Below are 22,946 nucleotides of genomic sequence, written 5' to 3' on the forward strand. Positions count from 1 at the left end.
CACCTGTCTAAACCTATAAGTGCCAGGATTTAGGAGAGCATGTCCTAACCTGAGGTGGTAAATGAGGACACAAAATGGACCTGTTAGTTTAGAATAGCAATGCTCCTTCAAGACACTTACTGAATTCAAATGTAGTTGATCAAAAGTTATCTAAAATTAGTGAAGGTTGTCACATGTTGAATCTGAAGGTCTACCGGCTTCTTATAAATAGGCCTTAATCATTTTAATAAAATATAAGATTCAGAATGGTTTAGGGGAGTATAATGTACAGCAGCTATCTATTGTTTAATAGATGTTGTTAGGCTTTTTTCAGGGGCACCAAAACTTCTAGTGAGCTCCAGCCCATAAGAAAGTATTTTAATGCCATGACTAATGCTCAGGCTGCATAGCATAGCCCCTTAAATGTGCACATTTACACAGATTTTTTTTAGAAAAGAGAAAATGAATACTGTCTGTTGATCTTAATCTCTGCTATTCCTTCTGTTGCTGTTTGTTAGCTTACACAACAGTATGTGTTAACTCAATGGCATTTATTGGTGGATGTATACTAGATTATCTTGCAGATTTAATTGTTGAATATGTTGTATTTACATTTACACAACAACATGTGATTTTATTCTATATATTAGCTTGCCTTTTCTAACATCTAGGCAGATGAAAATTAGAAGGCTTCTGTTCTAACTCTGGATCTTTTACAGTTCTAGTACAGTACAGTTACATTAGCCTAGAGTTTTCTATCAAAGAGCATTGACACTGTCAAATAAACTAATACAATGAAATAAAAATACGAAAAAGCTTTAAATAGGCCACGCTTAATATCTCTTAGCTACCACATTTGTTGCACTTTTCTTTCTTAATGTTAAGACACATGAAATGACAGAGCTGACTTTTATGACCTTAATAAATTGTCCCACTTTACATTCTGTTCACGTATGTCTCCTTGTCTCCTATCCTTTCCTCGCTACCTGCAGGTGACCGAGAGGAGAGGAGAGGAAACGTAACTTGCGGGGGAGAAGACAAACGGAATGCAGCCGTAGTCGAGGCTGTCTCTCACCACCAGTGTTTGTAATTTTTTCATCTGTGCTGTGTCTCAGTTATTTAGTTTCTTCTGGAATAGCAACAGTTTGTGGATTTTTCGTCGGGGCGGGTAAATACCGTTAATAAGAAGGCAACAACATGAGTGTCGAGGCGTACGGGCCGAGCTCGCAGACTCTAACGTTCCTCGACACCGAGGAAGCCGAGCTACTGGGAGCGGACACCCAGGGCTCCGAGTACGACTTCACCGATTTTACCCTGCCGAGCCAGACCCAGACTCAAGGCCAAACCCAGAGTCAGCTGGATAACCAGGTGCGTTTGGTTATTCGTTGCGGCTCGGTGTCAAAATATGTATTCTCCTCTATTGACAAAATGTGAATTAGCTAACAACATCGCTGGCTACCTCCGGTTAGCATGGTGACGCCTTCCATCTGTTACCATGCTTTTATCGCGCTAATTATGCTAGCTACCTAGCTAGCTTGGACAGTTAGCATGCTGACACAGCTAGCATATCAATGCAAGACTTCATTGCCATACAAACCAAAGGTGACATGGATTTGCTAGTGTGGCAAATCAGCTTCAAATGTCCATATTTATACTTAATAATTCGTATACGTATTAGATAGTTATCCACTGACAACAACAATCACAGAGATACAATTAGTTGGAGACAGCCAGTGTAGTATTGCTGTCAACAAACCGTTGATGTGACAGACAGCAAGCAAGAAAGATTGTGGAAGTAAAATATATGACTAGCTATATGAGGCTTTATCATGTATCTCTTTGGCTGTCCAGTTTCTGCACTATCTATTGTCGATCTGTGATCCTTCATTTTTAATTCCCCACATAATGTTGACATTAAGTTCCAGTTCATAGTTAAGATTCTATACATCTTTATCCGCAGGTTAATGGCCCTGACGGCATGCTACAGAATGGAGAGGACTCTGTGGTAAAAGCCAGTCAGCTGCTGGCAGAGTTGAACTTTGAGGAGGATGAGGAGGACACCTACTACACCAAGGATCTCCCTGTACATGCATGCAGGTAAGGGACCACACTAATGTGACTGGTGCCACAAGTCATCAGAGGGAAAATAATCACTTGTTATCATTTTATTTCATTTTCTGTGTATTTTTATTGCATGTAGTGTGTGCTTGCAGTTCAGCCCCCTTCCTTAATACTTAATTGAGTCTCAGTGGATTGTGGGCATTTGTTTTTGACCGTAATGTCTGAAATATATATCTAAATTTTCAGTATAAGTGGTGCAAAAGTAAACCTAAAAAATGAATTGGCAAAAATATAATATGACATATAAAGTGGCTCAATCTGAGCAAAATCAAAGCAGATACCTTTCCCTTATTCTCAGCCGCTGACCGAACATACCAAATCTCAGCTGGTTTCTGTCCATCTTGCCCACTTCTCTACAGACACTTACTCCCTCACACTCTCTACAGATGGCACATAAGACACATTATCAGAACATCTTGCGTCTAATGTCAACAATTGTTATTCACTATTATTGTTACGTCATGCTACGTATCTGCTGCTCTTCTCGTTCTCGCAGCCCCTATGCTCTTTACCAAGTTGCCTGTCAGCCGAAAGTTGTGCCAAAACAGTCCTGTTGAGAATGTCTGACATCACAGACATTCTCAGTAGCCTAGCTGGATTGATTGTTTGTCAGTTTGTTTCTATAAAAACTGATGTATCACCATATCTTTCACCAGCAGATTAGTTGCAAATTCAAATGTGTTAAATACTTTTTACTGAAGTCTGGCAATGAAAACAGAGTTTGTTGGATAGAGAATGAGGGCCTCCTTTTTTCTCTTTTTTTTACCCTCTTCTTTCCAATATTTTTATATAAACTTTGATACCCATGCAGCTAGATCCATTACTGTTTAGCAGGCTGTGGCATAACTCACAATTTTGTATTTAGTTGATCAAGTGGCATATTAATTAAAATCTGCATATAACATGGGTACATATTTTCCTCAAGGAACGAAACAAGGAGTTTTTCAAAACACTCACAACATTATAGCCCGACCGACCGATTATTATTTTTTTTTAAGGCTGATCCCAATATTGAGATGTGTGTGTATGTATGTATGTATATGTATGTATGTATGTATGTGTGTGTGTGTGTGTGTGTGTGTGTGTGTGTGTATGTATGTATGTATGTATATGTATATATATATATATATATATATATATATATATATATATATATATATATATACATACATACATACATTATTACATACATACATACATACATACATATTCATCACACACATATCTCATATATATATATATATGTATGTATGTGTGTGTGTATGTATGTGTGTATATATATATATATGTGTGTGTGTGTGTATATATATATATATATATAACACACACATATACACATATATATATATATATATATATATATATATATATATATATATATATATATATGTATATGTATGTATATGTATGAGAGTTAAAAAAAAATCTGATTTGAATGATTTATTGGCATATATTAATGTTCTTTACAAAACCCATAACATAAAAAACATTTTTGATAATGTTCCCTTAGATTATAATATTTTTTTTTTTTTACAATTGCGACAAATAAATGTACTGAGCAGGACAAATAAATAAATAAATTAAAACCACATTAAACACAAATTATAGAATGGTGACACTAAATCAACACATACTGTATCTTTGGCATTTCTGTACTTCATTTTCTTCTCATTTATTGGTGATACAGATATATCTGCAATGAGCTAATAATATTGATATATTGTCCCGGCTGATTTATTGCTCGGGCTTTAATTTACATGTTTAATAAATATGCAATATTTTCACAGTCTATCCTATCAGCTACCCGAAAAAGGAAAATGTATCACAAGTTATGTGGTTATTTTCTTCTTTTGTTCTCTGACAGACATACTAGATTTGAAACTGGTCCATGCTCTTAACAGTAATGTTTTGTTTCTTTTTTAATTGTGACTTCCTTTTATTTTAGTTACTGTGGCATTCATGATCCCGCCTGTGTGGTCTACTGCAACACCAGCAAGAAGTGGTTTTGTAATGGCCGTGGAAACACATCCGGCAGGTAAGATACAGTGATCTTATCAGCTTTTTATTGAGCCTCCCAGTTGGTGTACTTAGCTAAATGAACTCGGAGAGGGTCATTTTACAGGTACAATATCACCATAGCAGGTGTAGAGTACACAGCAACTGTAACGATGAATTTTTTGTTGTGTTCAAAAGCCTCGGTCGTAAATGGACAGTTAGTTTTTGGGTATGGAGGTAAAAACATAATTTAAAAGGATTTTTGAGTTTACTGACTTTGAAGGGCCACTTCGGCTAATATTACATTATTCAAGGAAGTTATCCAAGCAAATAAGTATTTGTAAATCCTAAAATAGTTTCTTTACTAGATTCCCCTTTGAATCATTATTGTATTTTTTTATTCCTCCATGTCCTCCGTGGCTACCATGGTGGCTACTAGCAACTGTGAGAGGTGGGGCGCATGCACGATCACGTAGGCTTGTATCATGTGGACACGCTGAGAGTGTTGTCATTACTTACAATTCCTCATGGGGGTGGCAGAAACTATGCACTAGGGGCTCGTTTAAACAGCAAATGCACCTGCGCCCATCTGTGCACCCATGGGCGTACTGGTCTTACAGGGAGGTGTGTTCAGGTGAATTCTTGGCGTATTGCTATCTTGAGGCAGGGGAAAGTGATTGCACCATTGACCAACAAAAACCTGGTCTAAAGTCAATAACGCAGCATTTCATTGTTATTTTAACAGCAAATTAGTCAAATGCGCCTAGGGTTACGCACACTATGCTTGTTACACACACAGGGACGCACAGCAGCACACAAACATGCGGAAATCCGCCATCATAATAGAAATGCGCCAAGGTCCAAACGCGCTTGGCTTTTAAAGGGAATGGGAGATGATACTCTGATTGGTTTATTGCATGTTACGCTCAAAACACACCTATGAATTAATGAAGACACTAAGTACAACCCTTTTGAACCATGCGCCCGGCGCACAGACCCTTTTTTCCACCGTCAAACTAGCAAAAGTGGATTTGGACACACCCTAAACGCACCTGCGCCATGCGATTAGATCATTAAAATAGGGCCCTTAAGCTTTAATTGGCAAAATACGAAAACGCTGTCAAAAATTGCATTATGCTGTTTCAGTGTAGCAGCTGACTGCATCTTATGTTTTTTGGAATCATAATTGTATCATGATAATTTATCCTAAGTGCATCTTAGAGATATTTTTGCTGTATTCTTCCTCAGTAGGGATGGGCGATATGGCCTAAAATCCATATTGCGATATACATTGCAGCCTCTTGCGATAACGATATATATTGCGATATATAAATTATAATAGAACCATTTCAGACCAGGTTTTTTTAAAAGAGAAAGAAACATAGTATGTAGTTTTGAGAACATTTATTGTTCAAAACTGTAATTATACAACATAATGTTGCAGATGAATAAAATTCAAGTACACTAGTTGCAGAGACTTTGACAAAGAAAAAGCTTAAAGTATTGGGTGTCTTCTCTTTAGTGCAAACCATTCTAAAAGGCACTACACTTAAGTTTAAGTCCTTGGTTCTTAAATGCCATCCAAGATGCAGAGAACAGGAAAAACTGGTGTCTGTTTAGTTAAAGGAACACGCCAACTTATTGGGAATTTAGCTTATTCACCGTAACCCCCAGAGTTAGACAAGTCGATACATACCCTTCTCATCTCCTTGCGTGCTGTAAAGCTGTCTGACGGCTCCAGCGGCATCAGCCCATCACAGAACATGCAGGTGAATGGTTCCAGTAATCCTACTGCCTCGACAAGTGACAAAGCGTGAACAACGTTAATTACGTGTGCCTATTACATGTTGTGATTTAACAAGTGCGTATAAAATACCCATCTTCTAACCGTAAAACAACCGGGAACTATATTCTCAGGCGGAAGAATATAGTACTTGGGCGGAGATGATATGCTCGCAGCAAACCTGTCTGAGAATATAGTTCCCGGTTTGTTTACGGTTAGAAGATGGCTGTGTCTCATGACACGTTGTTTTTTTGTACACAATGGGACTCTACAAATCACAACATGTAAATAGGAACATGTTGGAGCTTCTGTTCACTTTTGTTCGGTGACAGTAGGCGGCGAGTTGGAACCAGTTACCTGCAGGATCTGCGCTAGGCTAAGCTAATGCTGGAGCCGTCAGACAGCGTTACAGCACGCACAGAGATGAGAAGGGTATGTATCGACTTGTCTTACTCTGGGGGTTACGGTGAATAAGTTAAATTCCCAATAAGTCGGCGTGTTCCTTTTAAGGAACAGACACTGTACTGGAAATACTTTCAGTATTAGGCAAAGATGCACACATACTTTAAATAAAAACATATTTCAAACAAAGTTTCTTACCTGCAGCCTAATGTAATGCATTTGAGAGCGCGTGCACACACACACACACACACACACACACACACACACACACACACACACACACACACACACACACACACACACACACACACACACACACACACACACACACACACACACACACACAGGCCAATTTTGTATCGTTTATATTGCATATCGTCTATATATCGCCCATCCCTATTCCTCAGTCATGTTTTATTTGAGTCTGAATAAAATAAACATTGTCAAGACCTACGTGTAAGGACGTGTCAGTAGTGTACAATACACCCTCCCACCGAGGGTTTTAGTCTTTTGCATTTCCTCCTTCTGGTGCATTAATTGTCATTCTCTTCTCTTTTAGCCACATTGTAAACCACCTGGTGAGAGCAAAGTCCAAGGAGGTGACCCTGCATAAAGATGGCCCTCTGGGGGAAACGGTACTGGAGTGCTACAACTGTGGCTGTCGCAATGTCTTCCTTCTGGGCTTCATCCCTGCCAAAGCTGACTCGGTAGTGGTGTTACTATGCAGGTAGGGAGGCTTTTTATGGAGCTGAGCATGCAGCTGTACCTTCCTGCTGATGGGGGGCAATAAAAAAAAGAAATTTCACAGGTATTGTTTGACATTTGTGTTTTGGTTGTAACACAGGCAGCCATGTGCCAGCCAGAGCAGCCTGAAGGACATCAACTGGGACAGCTCCCAGTGGCAGCCCCTCATCCAGGACCGCTGCTTCCTGTCCTGGCTGGTGAAAATCCCTTCAGAGCAGGAGCAGCTCAGGGCTCGTCAGATCACCGCCCAGCAGATCAACAAGCTGGAGGAACTCTGGAAGGTACGTCACTGCAACTAGGCACACGCCTGCCATTGTACTTTGTAAATTAAAGCTTAGATCGGACCCAAAAAAATCAAGACTGACCCTACCTGATCCTGTGCACGTTGTGTCCGAGCCCGGCGTGGCCCGACACATTAACTGTAATTATGAGCCCGAGCCCGATATATATATATATATATATATATATATATATATATATATATATTTTTTTTTAAATTGACAATTTTTTAATACGTGGGCAGATATAACTGACGTTCTCAACTACAATTCCTTTTACCTGTGGGTAACGGATCAAGGCAGCAACATAATCAAAGCCCTGGAACCATATAGGAGACTTTCTTGTCTCGATCACCTAATTAATAGATTACTGTCCTTCGGCACGGTCTGTATGCCAACGCATTGGCTAACAACACGCTGGATATAGGAGAGACTATATCTGCTGCTAAAGGACTCCATGAGATATCTGAAACAATCTGGTCTGGTTGCACAATTATCGAAGACAGTGCTACAGATGGAGGAGACACGATTTAGCACGGTTTACCTCACACTCAAGTAGGGATGCAAAGGGGCGGACATTTTCCGGTAAATTTCCAGAAACTTTCCATGGAAAAGTTAAGCTGGGGAATTTTGGAAACATTCCAATTTGGAAACTCTCATAGGAATTAATGGGAATTAACGGGAATTAACAGGAATTCTATGGGAATTAATGGGAATAAACTAGATATTTTTATATTGCTTTCCATGGAAAGTTTAGCTCGGGAATTTTGGAAACATTCCAATTTTGATTTACTATGGTTAGTGGGCTATACAAACACACATAGGTTAATAATAGCAATGGTTTATGTATTACCCCCCCACCCAAAAAAAACCTCCTGTATTTAAAAAAATAAATTGACAAATATAGGGAGGAAATTCAACTGAAGTTGCATTAAATCAGGTTGTTTTAACCAAGATTATGTTGCAAGATGTTTTTTTTCCAACTACATTTAAGTTCCCTGTTATACACTAACAGTATTATAACAAGCAATATAAAAAATATCCAGTTTATTCCCTTTAATTCCCATGGAAAGTTTCCAACTTTGAAAATTCCCAGAAATTTGCAACCCTACACTCAAGTCAGGGTCTACCCAGAGCTACGGGAGAAGCTGGAGAGGCATAGCTTTCTCCCCACCCATTTAGGCTAATAAAGTAATGCTTAATAAAACACAAATGCCTGATGAAGGGCTCGGCCCGGCCCGAGGATAGTGGCGGGACGTATCTAATGTAAATATTCTAAACTCGCATAACTTTAATTTTAGCACCTGTTGGGCTTATCTATACAGTTAGCCAGATATAGTCAGTTGGGTGTGATGCAAATAACTTTGCTGCTTGTTTGCTGTGCTATTATTTTCTGTTCCACAGTTTCACTTCCCCTTTCTTGCCTGTGTTTCTATTTTTTTGATAGTTCCTGTTGTATACAGTCACACATATCGAACAGTTTTTGTATATTTCTTTTCTATGTACTCTTTGGCCTTTTTTACAGCAGACATGTTTAATTTGTCATAGTAGTAAAAGCACAGGTGTTACTAATAACATTAACGATGGCTCCGTTCTTAAAAATGCCCCAGTAGCCTGTGACAGCCTGTATGCACAATACCAGGACCCTGAACCTGAAACAGCTAAATGGAATTAAGCCGCCATTCATTATTATTTACACCTGTGCTTTTTTGCTACTGTGGCATGTCAAAATGTCTGTTGTGAAATAGGGCTGCTCGATTATGGAAAAAATTATAATCACGATTATTTTGGTCAATATTGAAATCACGATTATTTAACACGATTACTCATTAACCTTTGGATGTAATGGATAGTGTCCAGGGTATAATGTTAGTGTCCTTTATCTCACAGAAAGAGTCTTTGGATCGGAATAAAATCTGTTTTACTACTGTGAGTCGGTTCAGCTTTACAGATATCACACATAACGTTACACAGCTAATAAACAATTCCAGATACATAACGTCATGCATCTCACATAACATTTTCACTCACTACGACCACTACTGCTGTCATTACTAAACATTGTGCCAAAATATGAACCATAATGCCGCCGTCAGTGGGCTTATTTGCTAGCTAACCTAAGGAAAAATTCAGCTCATAGACGGTACCTTAGAATAACGTTACGTGAATACATACAGTTTAACAACAAAACAAAATGCTGAGGGTACATTACTATGTTTTTTTCGTGTTGGTTTTGAGCGGTATGCACCCCCACTAAGCTGGAAAAAGTTTTAAAGTGAATACAGCGTGTCAGGGGGAATACAACGCCTACTACAGCGGGGAGGCAGAGGGTCCGCAGGGTTAGCTAACGTTAACTGTTCCCAGACAACGGAGTTGGTTTTGCCTTTTTTGCTCACCAAACGCTGCTGCGGCTGCCCTCCTTCTGCCATCTTTACTCATGCTGAGTTTTTAAATTCCAGCGGATAATATGCACACAACTTGCCTCACAACTTGCCTCTGACTTGACTGAGTCTGAGAGAGTTTATGGCTTCGGGAGGGGGGGGGGGGATGTGCGCGTTCACGTGTCCTTCAGAACACAAGACAAAATAAGAGTGTTCTTATTAAGTGTTTAAGTGTTAAGTCTTATAAGAGTGTTCTTGCAAAACAGAACATAGCAAAATAATATTTTTTTTCTCGATTGTACTATTTTGGTGATCGTTGGGAGCCGAAATTCAATTAATTGCACAGCCCTACTGTGAAAAGGGCCTATTGTCTGAATCTCTCCGAGTTGGGATTCAGGAGATTTGAGCATTTTAATAGAAAACACTAAACTCAACTTCTATCTATATTAACAATTTCTCTCACCCTGTTTGATCGTGTGTGTGTTTGTTTCCTTCTGGCAGGAAAATCCCACTGCGACCCTGGAGGACCTGGAGAAGCCTGGTGTGGATGAGGAGCCCCAGCATGTGCTGCTCCGCTATGAGGATGCCTACCAGTACCAGAACATCTTTGGTCCTCTCGTCAAGCTGGAGGCTGACTACGATAAGAAACTCAAAGAGTCTCAGGTAAAAACAGTTTTTAATAAATTATAAATGAAAAAAATGTATCCTATGTATGTTGTAACAGACAAGATTGTCAAAATAGTCTGATTAATTTACATTCTAACAAATGATCAATTAAACAAAAAACTGATTTAGTGTATTCTCTCTTGCTGGAGTTGAACGATATGATGCTAACAATCATTTATAGTTTTTGTAGTACTACCTAGAGGCATGGTGAATTACTGTGTTTAAGTCGATGTGCAACTTTTTCCACTGGGGATTTTCACCCAAAAACCCTTACCCTTTTGTCGTCATAATTTTGACTTAAAGTTGTTTCTGCTGCCATTTAAGTATAAGAAACATATTTTTATATTGCTTCCTACAGACACAAGACAACATTACTGTCAGATGGGACTTGGGCCTGAATAAAAAGAGGATTGCTTATTTCACTCTTCCCAAGACAGACTCTGGTATGGAGTTTTGCTTCAAGTTTTTCATTGTTATCATCATCATCATCATCATCATGCTTGTCTATGAGTGATATTTTAAGTTATTCTGACAACCCTCTAAAATAAGTGACAAACACCCTTTGTCATACCAATGTCATTTAAATATTTAAATAGGTGTGGCTTTCACTAACAATGGTCTATAATATTTTTGTATTTATTTAATATTTCCTATCCTCTATGCAGTGGTGTGTGCCTAACTGAGTTGTCATCTCTTCTGCTGTCCTGTAGATATGCGACTGATGCAGGGAGATGAAATTTGCCTGAGGTACAAAGGAGACCTGGCCCCTCCATGGAAAGGCATTGGACATGTCATCAAAGTCCCTGATAGTATCCTTATGACTGTTACAATAGACATACTGTACTTAACCAGAAACCAGATTTTACCCACATTATCTGAAATTCACACACTTTTGCCAATGTGTGTCACAGACAGGGAGGCCTCTTCATTTAGTTGGACTTCAATTAAACGTGCTATCAGTAAAATGAGTCTTTAGTAACATCTAGTGGCAGCTGTAGGAAACTACGCCTGCAACGCCTGCAAACTTGTCTTTCTCTACAGTGTTCAGTGGTTTTTGAAAGCAAAGTATACGTATATTTAGATTTTGCTTACACAGCTTACCAAGTTAATAGGTACAGTACTCCAGCAATAAGACCTGAGGCTGAATATCATAACAGTTGTTGGTGTATATACCCAACAGTTCTAAATGTTACTCTGAAAAGTATCAATAACTCCACCATACATACTACATATGTTGTTCAACAACTGTAACAATCCATGTTGCATCTACAGTATGTTGAACAGTTTTGCCCAATTCCTAGCTCTCCCCCCTGCAAATACTGTAAATCAAATCAGTAAATCAAATCATGATTAAATAAAGCACATTGGGCATACTGTCCTAGCAGTTAGCTCAAATATGATGATAGCTGCAGTATATGTTCAAAGGTTCTACGGCTTCCTTGACTTCCTGTACCAGACTATGGAGATGAGATTGCCATAGAGCTAAGGAGCAGTGCCGGGGCTCCAGTGGAGATCCCCCACAACTTTCAAGTCGACTTTGTGTGGAAGTCCACTTCCTTTGACAGGTATTCACAGGAAAAGTTGTCTTGTGGTATGTGTGTGCAAGGCCTGAAACCCAACTTTATGTTAGGGCTGGGCAATATATCGATACTATATTGATATCGATATATGAGGCTGGATATCGTCTTACATTTTGGATATTTTAATATCCTGATATGACACAAGTGTTGTCTTTTCCTGGTTTTAAAGAACCAGAAAAGATGTGTCAAACGTGTCGGGGAAAAAAACTTGGGCAGAAGTGACACAAACTTTTTTTTTAAAGTGGCAAAACGTTGAAAAAGCGACAAAAACTAGATGGGCCAACATTTATTGGGATCCTAAATTGAGATGCGGGCCGCATCAAAGTCTGCGATGGGTCGGATTTGGCCCACAGGCTTTGAGTTTGACACATGCGATCTACGAGCTAAACATGCGGCTAGTACAGCTAATGAGGTTAATGCTAGTGGACTCAGGCAAAGCACTATTTTGGAGAGTGCAAGACGCCACAGAGGATGAAACCAAATCGAAAAAATATTTCTTTGCATTCATTTGATTCCCATATCCCATTCCCTACATTGATAATACAGACCTAAAAACTGTTATGAAATGCAAAATAATTGAATTTTAATCATGTGAAAAAACATGATTAATCACGATTAACTATTGAAATTCAGCAATTAATCGCGATTAAGAAACTATTAATCGTTTGACAGCCCTAAAATTAATACATTAATGTTGTCAGTGAAGCTCCTCATCAGTGGAATCATTTGGGGCATTTGATTTTGGCAAATGTTTTTTTTTTGATTTACTAACTTTATCTCGATATTCCTGTCTCCATTATCCAGGATGCAGAGTTCCCTGAAGACGTTTGCCGTGGATGAGACTTCAGTGTCGGGTTACATCTACCACAAACTGCTGGGACATGAAGTAGAGGATGTGGTCATCAAGTGCCAGCTGCCCAAACGCTTCACCGCTCAAGGCCTGCCTGATCTTAACCACTCACAGGTATACACAGTTTGAAAGTTCACTCATATCCAAAAAAACATTTCACAATTAACCCTAGTGGTATCTCGGCACAAGTCCAAGAGCGGTAGAACTCTTTCATATCACATAGTCACACATAGTGACTGTATGAAGCATTTGGGGTCCTGTGCCCCCAGGGCTCACATGAATATGGTTTGTTGTAATGCAGGTGTATGCTGTGAAGACAGTGCTGCAGCGTCCTCTCAGTCTGATCCAGGGTCCTCCTGGCACAGGGAAGACGGTAACCTCTGCCACCATCGTCTACCACCTGGCCAGACAGGGCAACGGGTAAGACACGTACAAAAGTCATGTATTACTTTGTCAGGTTTTCCCTGCCATTATAAGGTTTAGGTCCAGCACCAGAGAAGTTTTGTGTGCCACCTAAGCCAAATTAATGTAACTAAAAGACTTTTCTCAGATCTAGTGATTGTAGTTGGATTTCTCTAGCAAGTTTTGTCTTTAAGCTTCTTGAGTGTTCTAGCTTTTCCAACGTTTTAGACACAGAACGGTCCAAAAGGTCCAAAATGATGTGAAAAAGTACCACAAAGGGACACAAACCTACTACAAAGAGCCAAATGACCACAGAGACCCAAAACAACTCCAAAGAAAACAAAAATTACAAAAAGGGACACAAAACCCCAAAAAGAGACATAAAATGTATAAGGAAATTGCTTTTTTTTTTTATTTGAAAAAGATCCCATTTTCTTGAGGAAGGACACCTAAAGTCTTCCACAAAGCTATGGAAAACTGTATTTGCTTTGAACTATTAACTTTACTCTACATTTAACTGAACATCTGTCTTTTAGGATAGTCCATTCAAAGTTTTTAATTGATTGGTATTTTATTAGTTCTAATAAATTTAAAGATATCTTGCTTTGCCCATAATGTTCTTAAAACACGGCTTGGCTATGTGTTTTGGTCCTTAAGGCGGTCTTGTACCCTTTTGTCCCTCCAGGCCGGTGCTGGTGTGTGCTCCCAGTAACATTGCCGTCGACCAGCTGACAGAGAAGATCCACCAGACAGGCCTCAAGGTGGTGAGGCTGTGTGCCAAGAGCAGGGAGGCTATCGACTCGCCTGTGTCCTTCCTGGCTCTGCACAACCAGACCCGTAACATGGACAGGTAACGCATAAATGGCTATGATTAATAATAATTTTGTAAGGCATTTTTGTGTGCGTGTGGGTACTAGTATAATAGCAGACATGCTTATACTTGTATACACACAATCAGTCTAGAATGATGTGTCTTTGAAAAACAAGAAGGTAATTGTCCCAATTATAGTTAATAACTTAAATAGGAGAATGTTGCTACGCAGCAGCATTTCTAACAAGTCCTGTTAGAGCAACGTTGGTGTGTGTTTGGGCTTATATTGTGTAGCAGCATCTGGAAGTCCAGGATTTACAAATATGATTATTATTGGCCAGAAATAACTCCAGACCCCTCAGTTATACAGTCTGTTATAGATGTACTGTAAGTCTCTGCTCAAAAGCCCACCATTGACCACTGTCAATACCACTGTATTGAAATGATGTGACACCTGCAGTATGCCAGAACTTCAGAAGCTCCAGCAGCTGAAGGACGAGACTGGAGAGCTGTCTTCCTCAGACGAGAAGCGCTACAGAGCTCTGAGACGCACCGCTGAGAGGGAGCTGCTTATGGTATAAACCCTGGTCTTACTGAACTCAAAGTGCTACATATTTGTTTTGTGATTGTACACCAACTTAGATTTAACTGATATTTTTCAAGTGCCTAATGGTTTTTATGCTAATCTGTTCAGGGTAGTTTGTAAAAATGAATTCAAAAGTAAAAGCGGTTGCAGTGTTTTGCGTCAAGTAATATTTCACTGTTCATAAACTTGTCTACTTCATTCCTTTGTGTTTTTTTTCCCAGAATGCCGATGTGATCTGCTCTACCTGTGTTGGGGCGGGGGATCCTCGTCTGGCCAAGATGCAGTTCCGCTCAATCCTGATTGATGAGAGCACCCAGGCCACCGAACCAGAGTGCATGGTGCCTGTCGTCCTGGGGGCCAAACAGGTGGGCGCTTCATGAGTGAAAGTGTATCTGGATAGTGTTTGGCTTACAGCCATAACTGCTTAAACTGTTGTTGTTCCCCAGTTGTGGGGTCTAGGGTGTCCACAGTAATTTATTTTGTCTTGATGTCTTTTGTTCCGTAGTTGATTCTGGTGGGTGACCACTGCCAGCTAGGCCCTGTGGTGATGTGTAAGAAGGCAGCTAAAGCAGGTTTGTCACAGTCTCTGTTTGAGCGTCTTGTCGTTTTGGGGATCCGGCCAATTCGCCTGCAGGTTCAGTATCGCATGCACCCGGCCCTCAGCGCCTTCCCCTCCAACATCTTCTATGAGGGCTCTCTGCAGAATGGAGTCACTGCCGGTAAGATGAAAAAGTTATAATTTATTTTACTTTCCCTATATAGCCACTTAAACTGCCTTCTAAATATCCTCCCAGGCTTCAGCGCGCAGCTAAATGCTCCTAAATAACATGACGCTGCTTTCTTACATTATTCCACTTTAGTTGGTGTACTTTAGTCAGCTACACTTGTCCTGAGTCTTATCGGTTTGTCTTTTCCACAGCGGACCGTGTGAAGAAAGGCTTTGACTTCCAGTGGCCACAGCCCGACAAGCCCATGTTCTTTTATGTCACCCAAGGCCAAGAGGAAATTGCCAGCTCTGGAACCTCCTATCTCAACAGGTTTCAACTTTCTTGATCATTATGTTGACCTGATTTTCATTTTTCTATCATTCACTGTTATCTTAAGCAGTATATTTGAAAATAGCAAATGTTTTCTTAACATTTGGCAGTTCTGTTCTAACTCAACATTTATTCCTGAGTCACGTCAACCCTTGGCTAATACACGTGTGACCACTGGTGGCACATTACATCACTTTCTGATTCTGCCTGTTTCAGTCAGGCACAGGTAGTTCCTGTGCCATGTCAATTTATATAAAAATGTTCTTGTCATGTTGTCACCCTTCCTGTCTATGCAGGACTGAGGCAGCCAATGTGGAGAAAATAACCACAAGGTTGCTGAAGGCTGGAGCAAAACCCGATCAGATTGGAATCATTACGCCCTACGAGGGACAGAGGTCCTACCTGGTCCAGTACATGCAGTTCAGTGGCTCCCTCCATACCAAACTCTACCAGGTATAGTTAAAAATATATATTTGCACTTTAAATTTTGTATTGTGCACTTAATCAGAAACTCTCCAAGACTCTGTTTCCCATTAGCAAAGAGCAGCGTACCAAACATTCAGGTCCCAAAGGACCACAATGGAAATAGGCTCTTGGGCGTTATTGTGTTTTATCCTTTTGACAAATATTGTACAAAGCTATGATGCCTCCTGGTGAGGTTGTGCCTATATTATTTATTTATATACAGTGCTAAGCATAAGTGAATACACCCATCCAGGATACTATGCATCCTAATAAAGTTCCCTTGGCCTTTGGAATTAAAATAGGCCCACATCATCACATACCCTTCACAATACCTAGATATTGGCATGGGGTACTTTCCATAAGATCATCTCTCAATGTAAATCAAACCAGCTATTAGGCTAACTGAAATAAAAGCATGCCAATCTCTAGGTATGGGGCTATTTTAATTCCAATGCCAAGGGAACTTTATCAGGATGCATAGTATCCTGGATCCATGAAATAACTGGCCTTTAAAAATAAAGATGCGTCTGCCTCTATAGGAATTTAACATAAGAGTGTACTTACTAATGCACCCTGTATTTTAAGGAAGAACATTTATTTATTTACGATACATTATTCATTCACAAAGAAAATTGGTGTCCTTAAATCTTTCCTCATTTTTATTTCCAAAAGATGATTTTTTGTATTCCTCTTTTTAGTCAGCTTTAGCATGGGTGTATTCACTTATGCTTAGCACTGTACTGTATGTCATATATATTTTTTATATTGTCAATAAGAAATTGCAATTCAATTTTAATTCAATTTCAGCTTCTCATTCTTAGCCGGTGCTGGCCGTCACTTTCAGTGGTTAAAATGAAAAGTCGCCAGCGGCTGGTCATCAGCGTTTGCTAATTAACGTTAATTCTGTAAGTAACTACATGACAGGCCAAAATGACAGTTGTTTGTTGGGTTTGTGTGCTCTCTGCAAGACAGTGATTGTACTCTGCCAAATATTTGTTGTCAGGGAAGAACCTTCACTCTGTAATACAACTGGAGTGTTTCTGTAGGTCCAACAACTCCAACAAAGTGATACATCTTCTCTCGAGACTATAGCATCACGCCAATTTCAGGAGTCGCTTTCTCCCAGTTAAACGTTCTTTCATATCATATCAATAATTTAATGTTATCAACTGAATAGTTTTAAAGGAGGACCTTTAGTATTTGGATCAGGTCACTTCTGAAAAAAAGTGTGCCAAATTTAGTAGTGTTATTTCAGTGTGCCAGATAAATATTTAATCAGCATTGCATATATTCTGCTGCTGTGTAAATAGATGTGTCTGATTGGACTTGGTATCAATAGATAGAGAATATTAAAGGACTCAAATCGGGATCTGGGCCAAAAAAAACCTCCCCTAATGTTAAGTTCAAACTAAGATGAGGTTGAAATGGCTCCAAAACATAGTTTGTAGCCATTTACATTTAACAATATCATGTTTGCGAGGAAAGCATTAGTATTAGTAAATATATTATCCTAAAAATTATTCATTTTTTTTTCCCCCACTGATTTCTCTTTTTTTCTTTCTGTAGGAGGTGGAAATAGCCAGTGTGGATGCCTTTCAAGGCAGAGAGAAGGACTTCATCATCCTGTCCTGTGTGAGGGCCAATGAGCACCAGGGCATCGGCTTCCTCAATGATCCCAGACGTCTCAATGTGGCACTCACTAGGGCCAGGTAAAAATACACAAAGTAAAGCAACACCAGTTTGCAGAAGCCCCAGAGGGCCCCTCTGTGTCTAATGTCATAAATGGTTTTGCACTCTTTAGTTTGTTTGCATATTGAATGTTGTGGTTTATTCTTGATTTCAGGTTCTCCTAAGTATTTTGATACGTCGATGCCATCACTGTTATTACTACGCATCCCTTAATTATAACTTTTAATCCTTAAGTTATCTTCTGCTTATGTCACGTAGGTATGGTGTGATTATTGTGGGAAACCCCAAGGCCCTGTCCAAGCAGCCTCTGTGGAACCACCTGTTGAATTACTACAAGGAGCAGAAGGTCCTGGTTGAAGGCCCCCTTAACAACCTAAGGGAGAGCCTCATGCAATTCAGCAAGCCCCGCAAGCTTGTCAACACCATCAACCCTGTGAGTTTTGTGTGGGTGTGGGGGGGTGTGTGGGTGTGTGTGCTACATACACAGGGCATATAGAACGCTGAAATCAGGTGTTCTTAACTGGATATGAATGTTGTTTTTTGGCAGGGCATATGAAGAATTTAGGATGCAATTCAAAATGTGCTAATGCACTTATGGCAAGTAGTTTAAAGAATACAGGGTAATAAATCAATGTACATGCAAAAAAAAAAAAAAAGATAAGGCATGCCCCCAAAACACTCAAAATAATGTTGCTTGTTCTTTTTATTTTGTAGGGTGGTCGATTCATGAGCACAGCCATGTATGATGCCAGGGAGGCCCTCATTCCTGGATCTGTTTATGACCGCAGCAGCAACGGTGAGACATTTTTAACAACACACTCATATTTCAAATGTTACACAATTTCTTACTAAAACACGCTATTACTAAGGACATCTACCGTATCTTCTTTGGTAGTTCATTGCAAACAGGTTGAATGTGCTTACTAAAGCATCTCAAATACAAAAACAAATGCCATGTGTACGGATGTCTGTGACAGGACTAGCTCTGCACACCGCCATATAATGTCAAATTAACCTGTACCTTCTTTCCACTACAGGACGTTCGTCCAATATGTATTTCCAGACCCATGACCAGATTGGTATGATCGGAACAGGCTCCAATCCAATGACTTCCCTGAACATCCCCATCCCCTTCAACCTTGTGATGCCCCCCATACCTCCACCTGGGTACATGGGACAGGTCAATGGACCCTCAGCGGGTGAGTAAAGAGTTTCTAAAGGCCTACGTGTTGTTCAGTTGAAGCTGCTATAACACACACATTTCCCCTCCAGGCCGTGGTGGGGGTATGAAAGGCAAGGCAGGCAGCGGAGCAGGCGGCGGGATGCGAGGAGGGCGTCAAAGAAACCGCGGCAACTTGGGGAACCACAGCGGCGGACACGGAGGAGCAGACCGACACGGAGGCCACATGAGTGGCAGCCAGGCCAGCCAGGACCTGGGCTCCCAGCCCTTCTCCCAGGGGCCTCTGACGCAGGGCTACATGAACATGAGCCAGCCGTCTCAAATGAGCCAGCCTGGGCTCTCCCAGCCTGAACTCTCCCAGGTTTGTTCACTCAACTGTCATCCATTGTGAATAAATCCTAATTATAAAGTTGGCATTTAAGATATTTTATAAGGTGCTAAGTCGGTACACTTTATAAAGCAAGCTTTTTGTAGTCTATTTCCTAGCAGTTAGTACCCAGTGCCAGGGCTGTTAGCACATATATTCCAAGTGTTTGTCCAGGTTTCCGCTTCAAGTAAAGACTTCATCTTGTCCAAAACCACATTTCTTTTTCTGCCTGAAAAGAAATGAAAGAGTAACTGTCGACTGGCCTCTTTCGCTTTTTGTTTGACCCGTTATAGGACAGTTACCTAGGAGATGAGTTCAAGTCCCAGATTGATGTGGCTTTGTCCCAGGACTCCACCTACCAGGGGGAACGGGCCTACCAACACGGTGTGACTGGACTGTCCCAGTACTAGACTGTAAGTAATTCCACTGTTGACTAAAACTAAGATGACTCATTGACATTAAAGGAATACTTTGATGTTTTGGGAAATTATTCACCTCCTTGCTAAAAGTTAACTAGGTGGGAACATTCCTACCACTATGTGATTAGGCAATTTCTCTTTGTGATAAATAAAGTACTTTATCGGTCTGTTTAGCTTAGCATAAAGACTGGTAACAGAGGCTAGCTAGCCTGACTGTCCAGAGGAGACAAAATCCGTGACCGGGTTAGCGCAGTTGGTAGAGCAGGCGCACATATATAGAGGTTTACTTACCTTGACGCAGCGGCCGTGGGTTCGACTCTGACCTGCGGCCCTTTGCTGCATGCAATTCCCCCCTCTCTCTCCCCTTTCATGTCTTCATCTGTCCTGTGGAAATAAAGGCCTAAAAAATGCCCCAAAAAATAATCGAAGGAAACAAAATCCAAATACCAGCATCTTTAAAGCTAGCTATTTAACACGTCATATCTAATATGTACATAAAAAACATGTTTGTGATTAATGGGTTGTGTGCCAAACTATTTATTGAACTGAGACCGGTGACTTCCTGGAGTTGCATTTGGTTTTTGGCAGCTTCATGTTGAGGATAATACTTCAGGAAGTCACTGCTTCTGACCAAGAAATAGTCCAGATTAAACAAATGTGATTTAACGTGTTAATTAGTGAGCTGGTATGTGAATTTTGTTACCTGGCTAGCAGTTTCCCCCAGATTACACTGTGTGATAAACGAAACTAATTGGCTCCAGCCTAATATTTACTACAAAGACAGTAAGTCATCTTCTAAAACATGGAATTATTCCTTTAACTGAAAACGTAATCTTTTAATATGTTGAAAAGACTTATTATTGTGTATTAATGTGTGCATATATATATATATTTTGTATTTGCCTGACAGGTTGCTGGGAAGGAGCAAGGCCTGTGTGAAGCAAAGTTCAATGGTATTTTAATCTGGGTAATAACAAAAAAGAACAAACATGGATACCCGTTTTCCACTGCTACAACTGAAGCACCACTGTGTGAAAGTAACAGGAGAGAGACCGTGAGAAACCAACCAATCACAAGAGTGAGAGCAACAATGGGTGTAGAGCTGGACAGGAAGAGAGCAAGGGACGAGCCTGGTGGAGGAGAGAAGGTGCTGCTGCTCACACGCGAGGACATGGCGAAAGAAGATAGCAGTCGTTGTCGAGGCGGGCGCAGTCGGAGAGGCGAGACCTTCGACGGGTCAAAGAGGGTGGAAGGTCCGAACGATTCTGGAAGGGGTGGGGGGACTGTGTCATCTTGTCCCTCGTGTGCCCCTGAACCCTCGGGGAACTCCAGGCGGAATGGTTGGGAATCTTGCTCCAAAAGCTGAGAAAGATGGAGAAAAGGTGTCTCACACAAATGTCCTCCAAGCTAACTCAACAGGACATCTTCTGTGACTTGGAGAGAGAGAGAGAGAGAGAGAGAGAGAGAGAGAGAGAGAGAGACACAAAAACAAAGGGGGACACAACTCTTGAAGCAGTTGATATGGCAACTTTTTTTTTTAACTCAAAGCTTGATTTGGGGCTCTGCATTTGATCACATCTAAGCATCCAGGAGAGAAAAGTTTGACAACACTGTTTGGCTAACCAAGTGAACTCAACAGTGCTTGTGGTGTTGTGCCTCAAAGAGTTCAAATGAAACGTGTGGATTACTTTGCCACAGATCACTCGCTTTTCTTTCTCAGCTTTGAGTCGGAAAGTTTTCTAAATACATGCTGTTTTCATTGAGGTATTCAGTGATGTAAGCTAGTGTAGTTGGCCCGTCTTTCAAAGGCAGGTCTTTCTAGAGGTGGTCTGCAAAGAACAAGTGGTGGAATTAGCTGTTAAAAATAGAAACCTAAAAGAAAAACATCTTTGTCTCCAGATCTGAGGAGGTGGGCTCCAGAGATCTGACAATTTTGTTTTTGTGTGTGAAAATGTATCTTTTAGTAGTGCAAAAGAGTGAAAGTGAAAACCATAACCAGCTTATAACTGAATGAAGCGGCGTTCTTTTCTGCTGACCCTGATGCCACTAAAGCTAGCAGACGGGAATCGTCTTGAGTGTATATATAGCTAAATGCATCAAATAAGCCAAATCAAGAGGGCAGTTATTTCCAAAGACCCTTCTCCAAAAGTAAAAAAAAAACAAAAAACAATGAGATTATTTATGTACAATTAAAGCACCTGATGATGATCACACTAAAGTGAAGTAAGAAATCACTTCTATAAAATGAAATCATGAGCTTGAGTTTTCATGCCTATGGATAGCCTAACATGACCACTCCGTACAAAGGATGATGCAAGCTTCTGAGGCCCCAGCTTAGAGCAAATGTCTTGAACAGATCAAAGATTTCACCATGTTGACTGTGGTGAAAGATATTTTAGCATTTCGGAGAACCCATTGATAACAAATCGAAAGGTTACATGTTGTCGGTGCACTGTGAAATTTGGCATAACTTTTTTTTTTTTAAATTAAGACACGAAGACCCAAGTGTAGTGTTTGTTGTCTTCCCCTTATTGTTGTTTTTGTCATTTGTTGTCCTAAAGTCTTTAACTTGTAGAAAAGTCAAAAGTAGTGTAACATGTAAAGGGCAAAACGGCTAGATTTAGTGGTTGACCGAAAAATTTTTTTTATAAAATACAACAATTTAATAATAACATATGAGACACAAAATTGCTTAACTTAAATGAACATTTATTTGACACTGTTGTGGTCTGCATTCATCTGTTTAGTCTGTGTTTATTTATAACTTTGCAGCATAGTTTTGAAAACATGGCAAATGTCATTTTCAAAACATCCTGTCGTGTGGACGGCCCCTAAAAGGCTTCACAGTTACACTTGCCTGCCATCCCACAACTAACAAATCTGATACGTTTTACTGCTCAGGAGTAGGAGTGGGGGCCAATACATGAGTTTTTCTAGCTCTGTAAGCTAGTTTAGCTGGTTGAAGGCTTGCTATCGTTCAACAGCAGCCACACTTTCATGCAAGGGCTAATCTGCGTTGCTGAAAAAGGAAGCCAGTGCGCATCGAGTGGCTGCTAGACCTTTTTCACGGCAGACATGTTGACCTGTCATAGTAGGAAGAGCACAGGTGTATTCAAAACCATTACTGATGGCTGCATTGCTTAGGAGAGGTCCTGGTATTAGGCATGCTGACTCACTGAAATATCTTACTGGGACACTTGATGGAACTGAG

At 40.3% G+C, this 22,946-nt stretch overlaps 1 protein-coding gene across 1 annotated transcript; it reads left to right on the forward strand.

Annotated features, from left to right (window-relative positions):
- Positions 1-991: 991 nt before the first annotated feature.
- Positions 992-22,452, forward strand: LOC120568804 (regulator of nonsense transcripts 1-like). The gene is made up of 24 exons (XM_039816510.1): positions 992-1,347; positions 1,940-2,076; positions 4,046-4,135; positions 6,840-7,007; positions 7,125-7,305; positions 10,185-10,346; positions 10,708-10,792; positions 11,060-11,158; positions 11,806-11,914; positions 12,734-12,893; positions 13,081-13,199; positions 13,867-14,031; positions 14,453-14,567; positions 14,800-14,943; positions 15,084-15,297; positions 15,498-15,615; positions 15,912-16,068; positions 17,647-17,789; positions 18,028-18,202; positions 18,484-18,565; positions 18,807-18,968; positions 19,042-19,310; positions 19,610-19,729; positions 20,646-22,452. The coding sequence occupies exons 1-23, from the start codon at positions 1,177-1,179 to the stop codon at positions 19,724-19,726; spliced, it is 3,342 nt and encodes a 1,113-aa protein (XP_039672444.1). The 5' UTR covers positions 992-1,176; the 3' UTR covers positions 19,727-19,729; positions 20,646-22,452.
- The last annotated feature ends 494 nt before the right edge of the window (positions 22,453-22,946 follow it).

Source organism: Perca fluviatilis, chromosome 11, assembly GCF_010015445.1.
Source record: "Perca fluviatilis chromosome 11, GENO_Pfluv_1.0, whole genome shotgun sequence".
In the NCBI taxonomy this organism is placed as follows: Eukaryota; Metazoa; Chordata; class Actinopteri; order Perciformes; family Percidae; genus Perca; species Perca fluviatilis.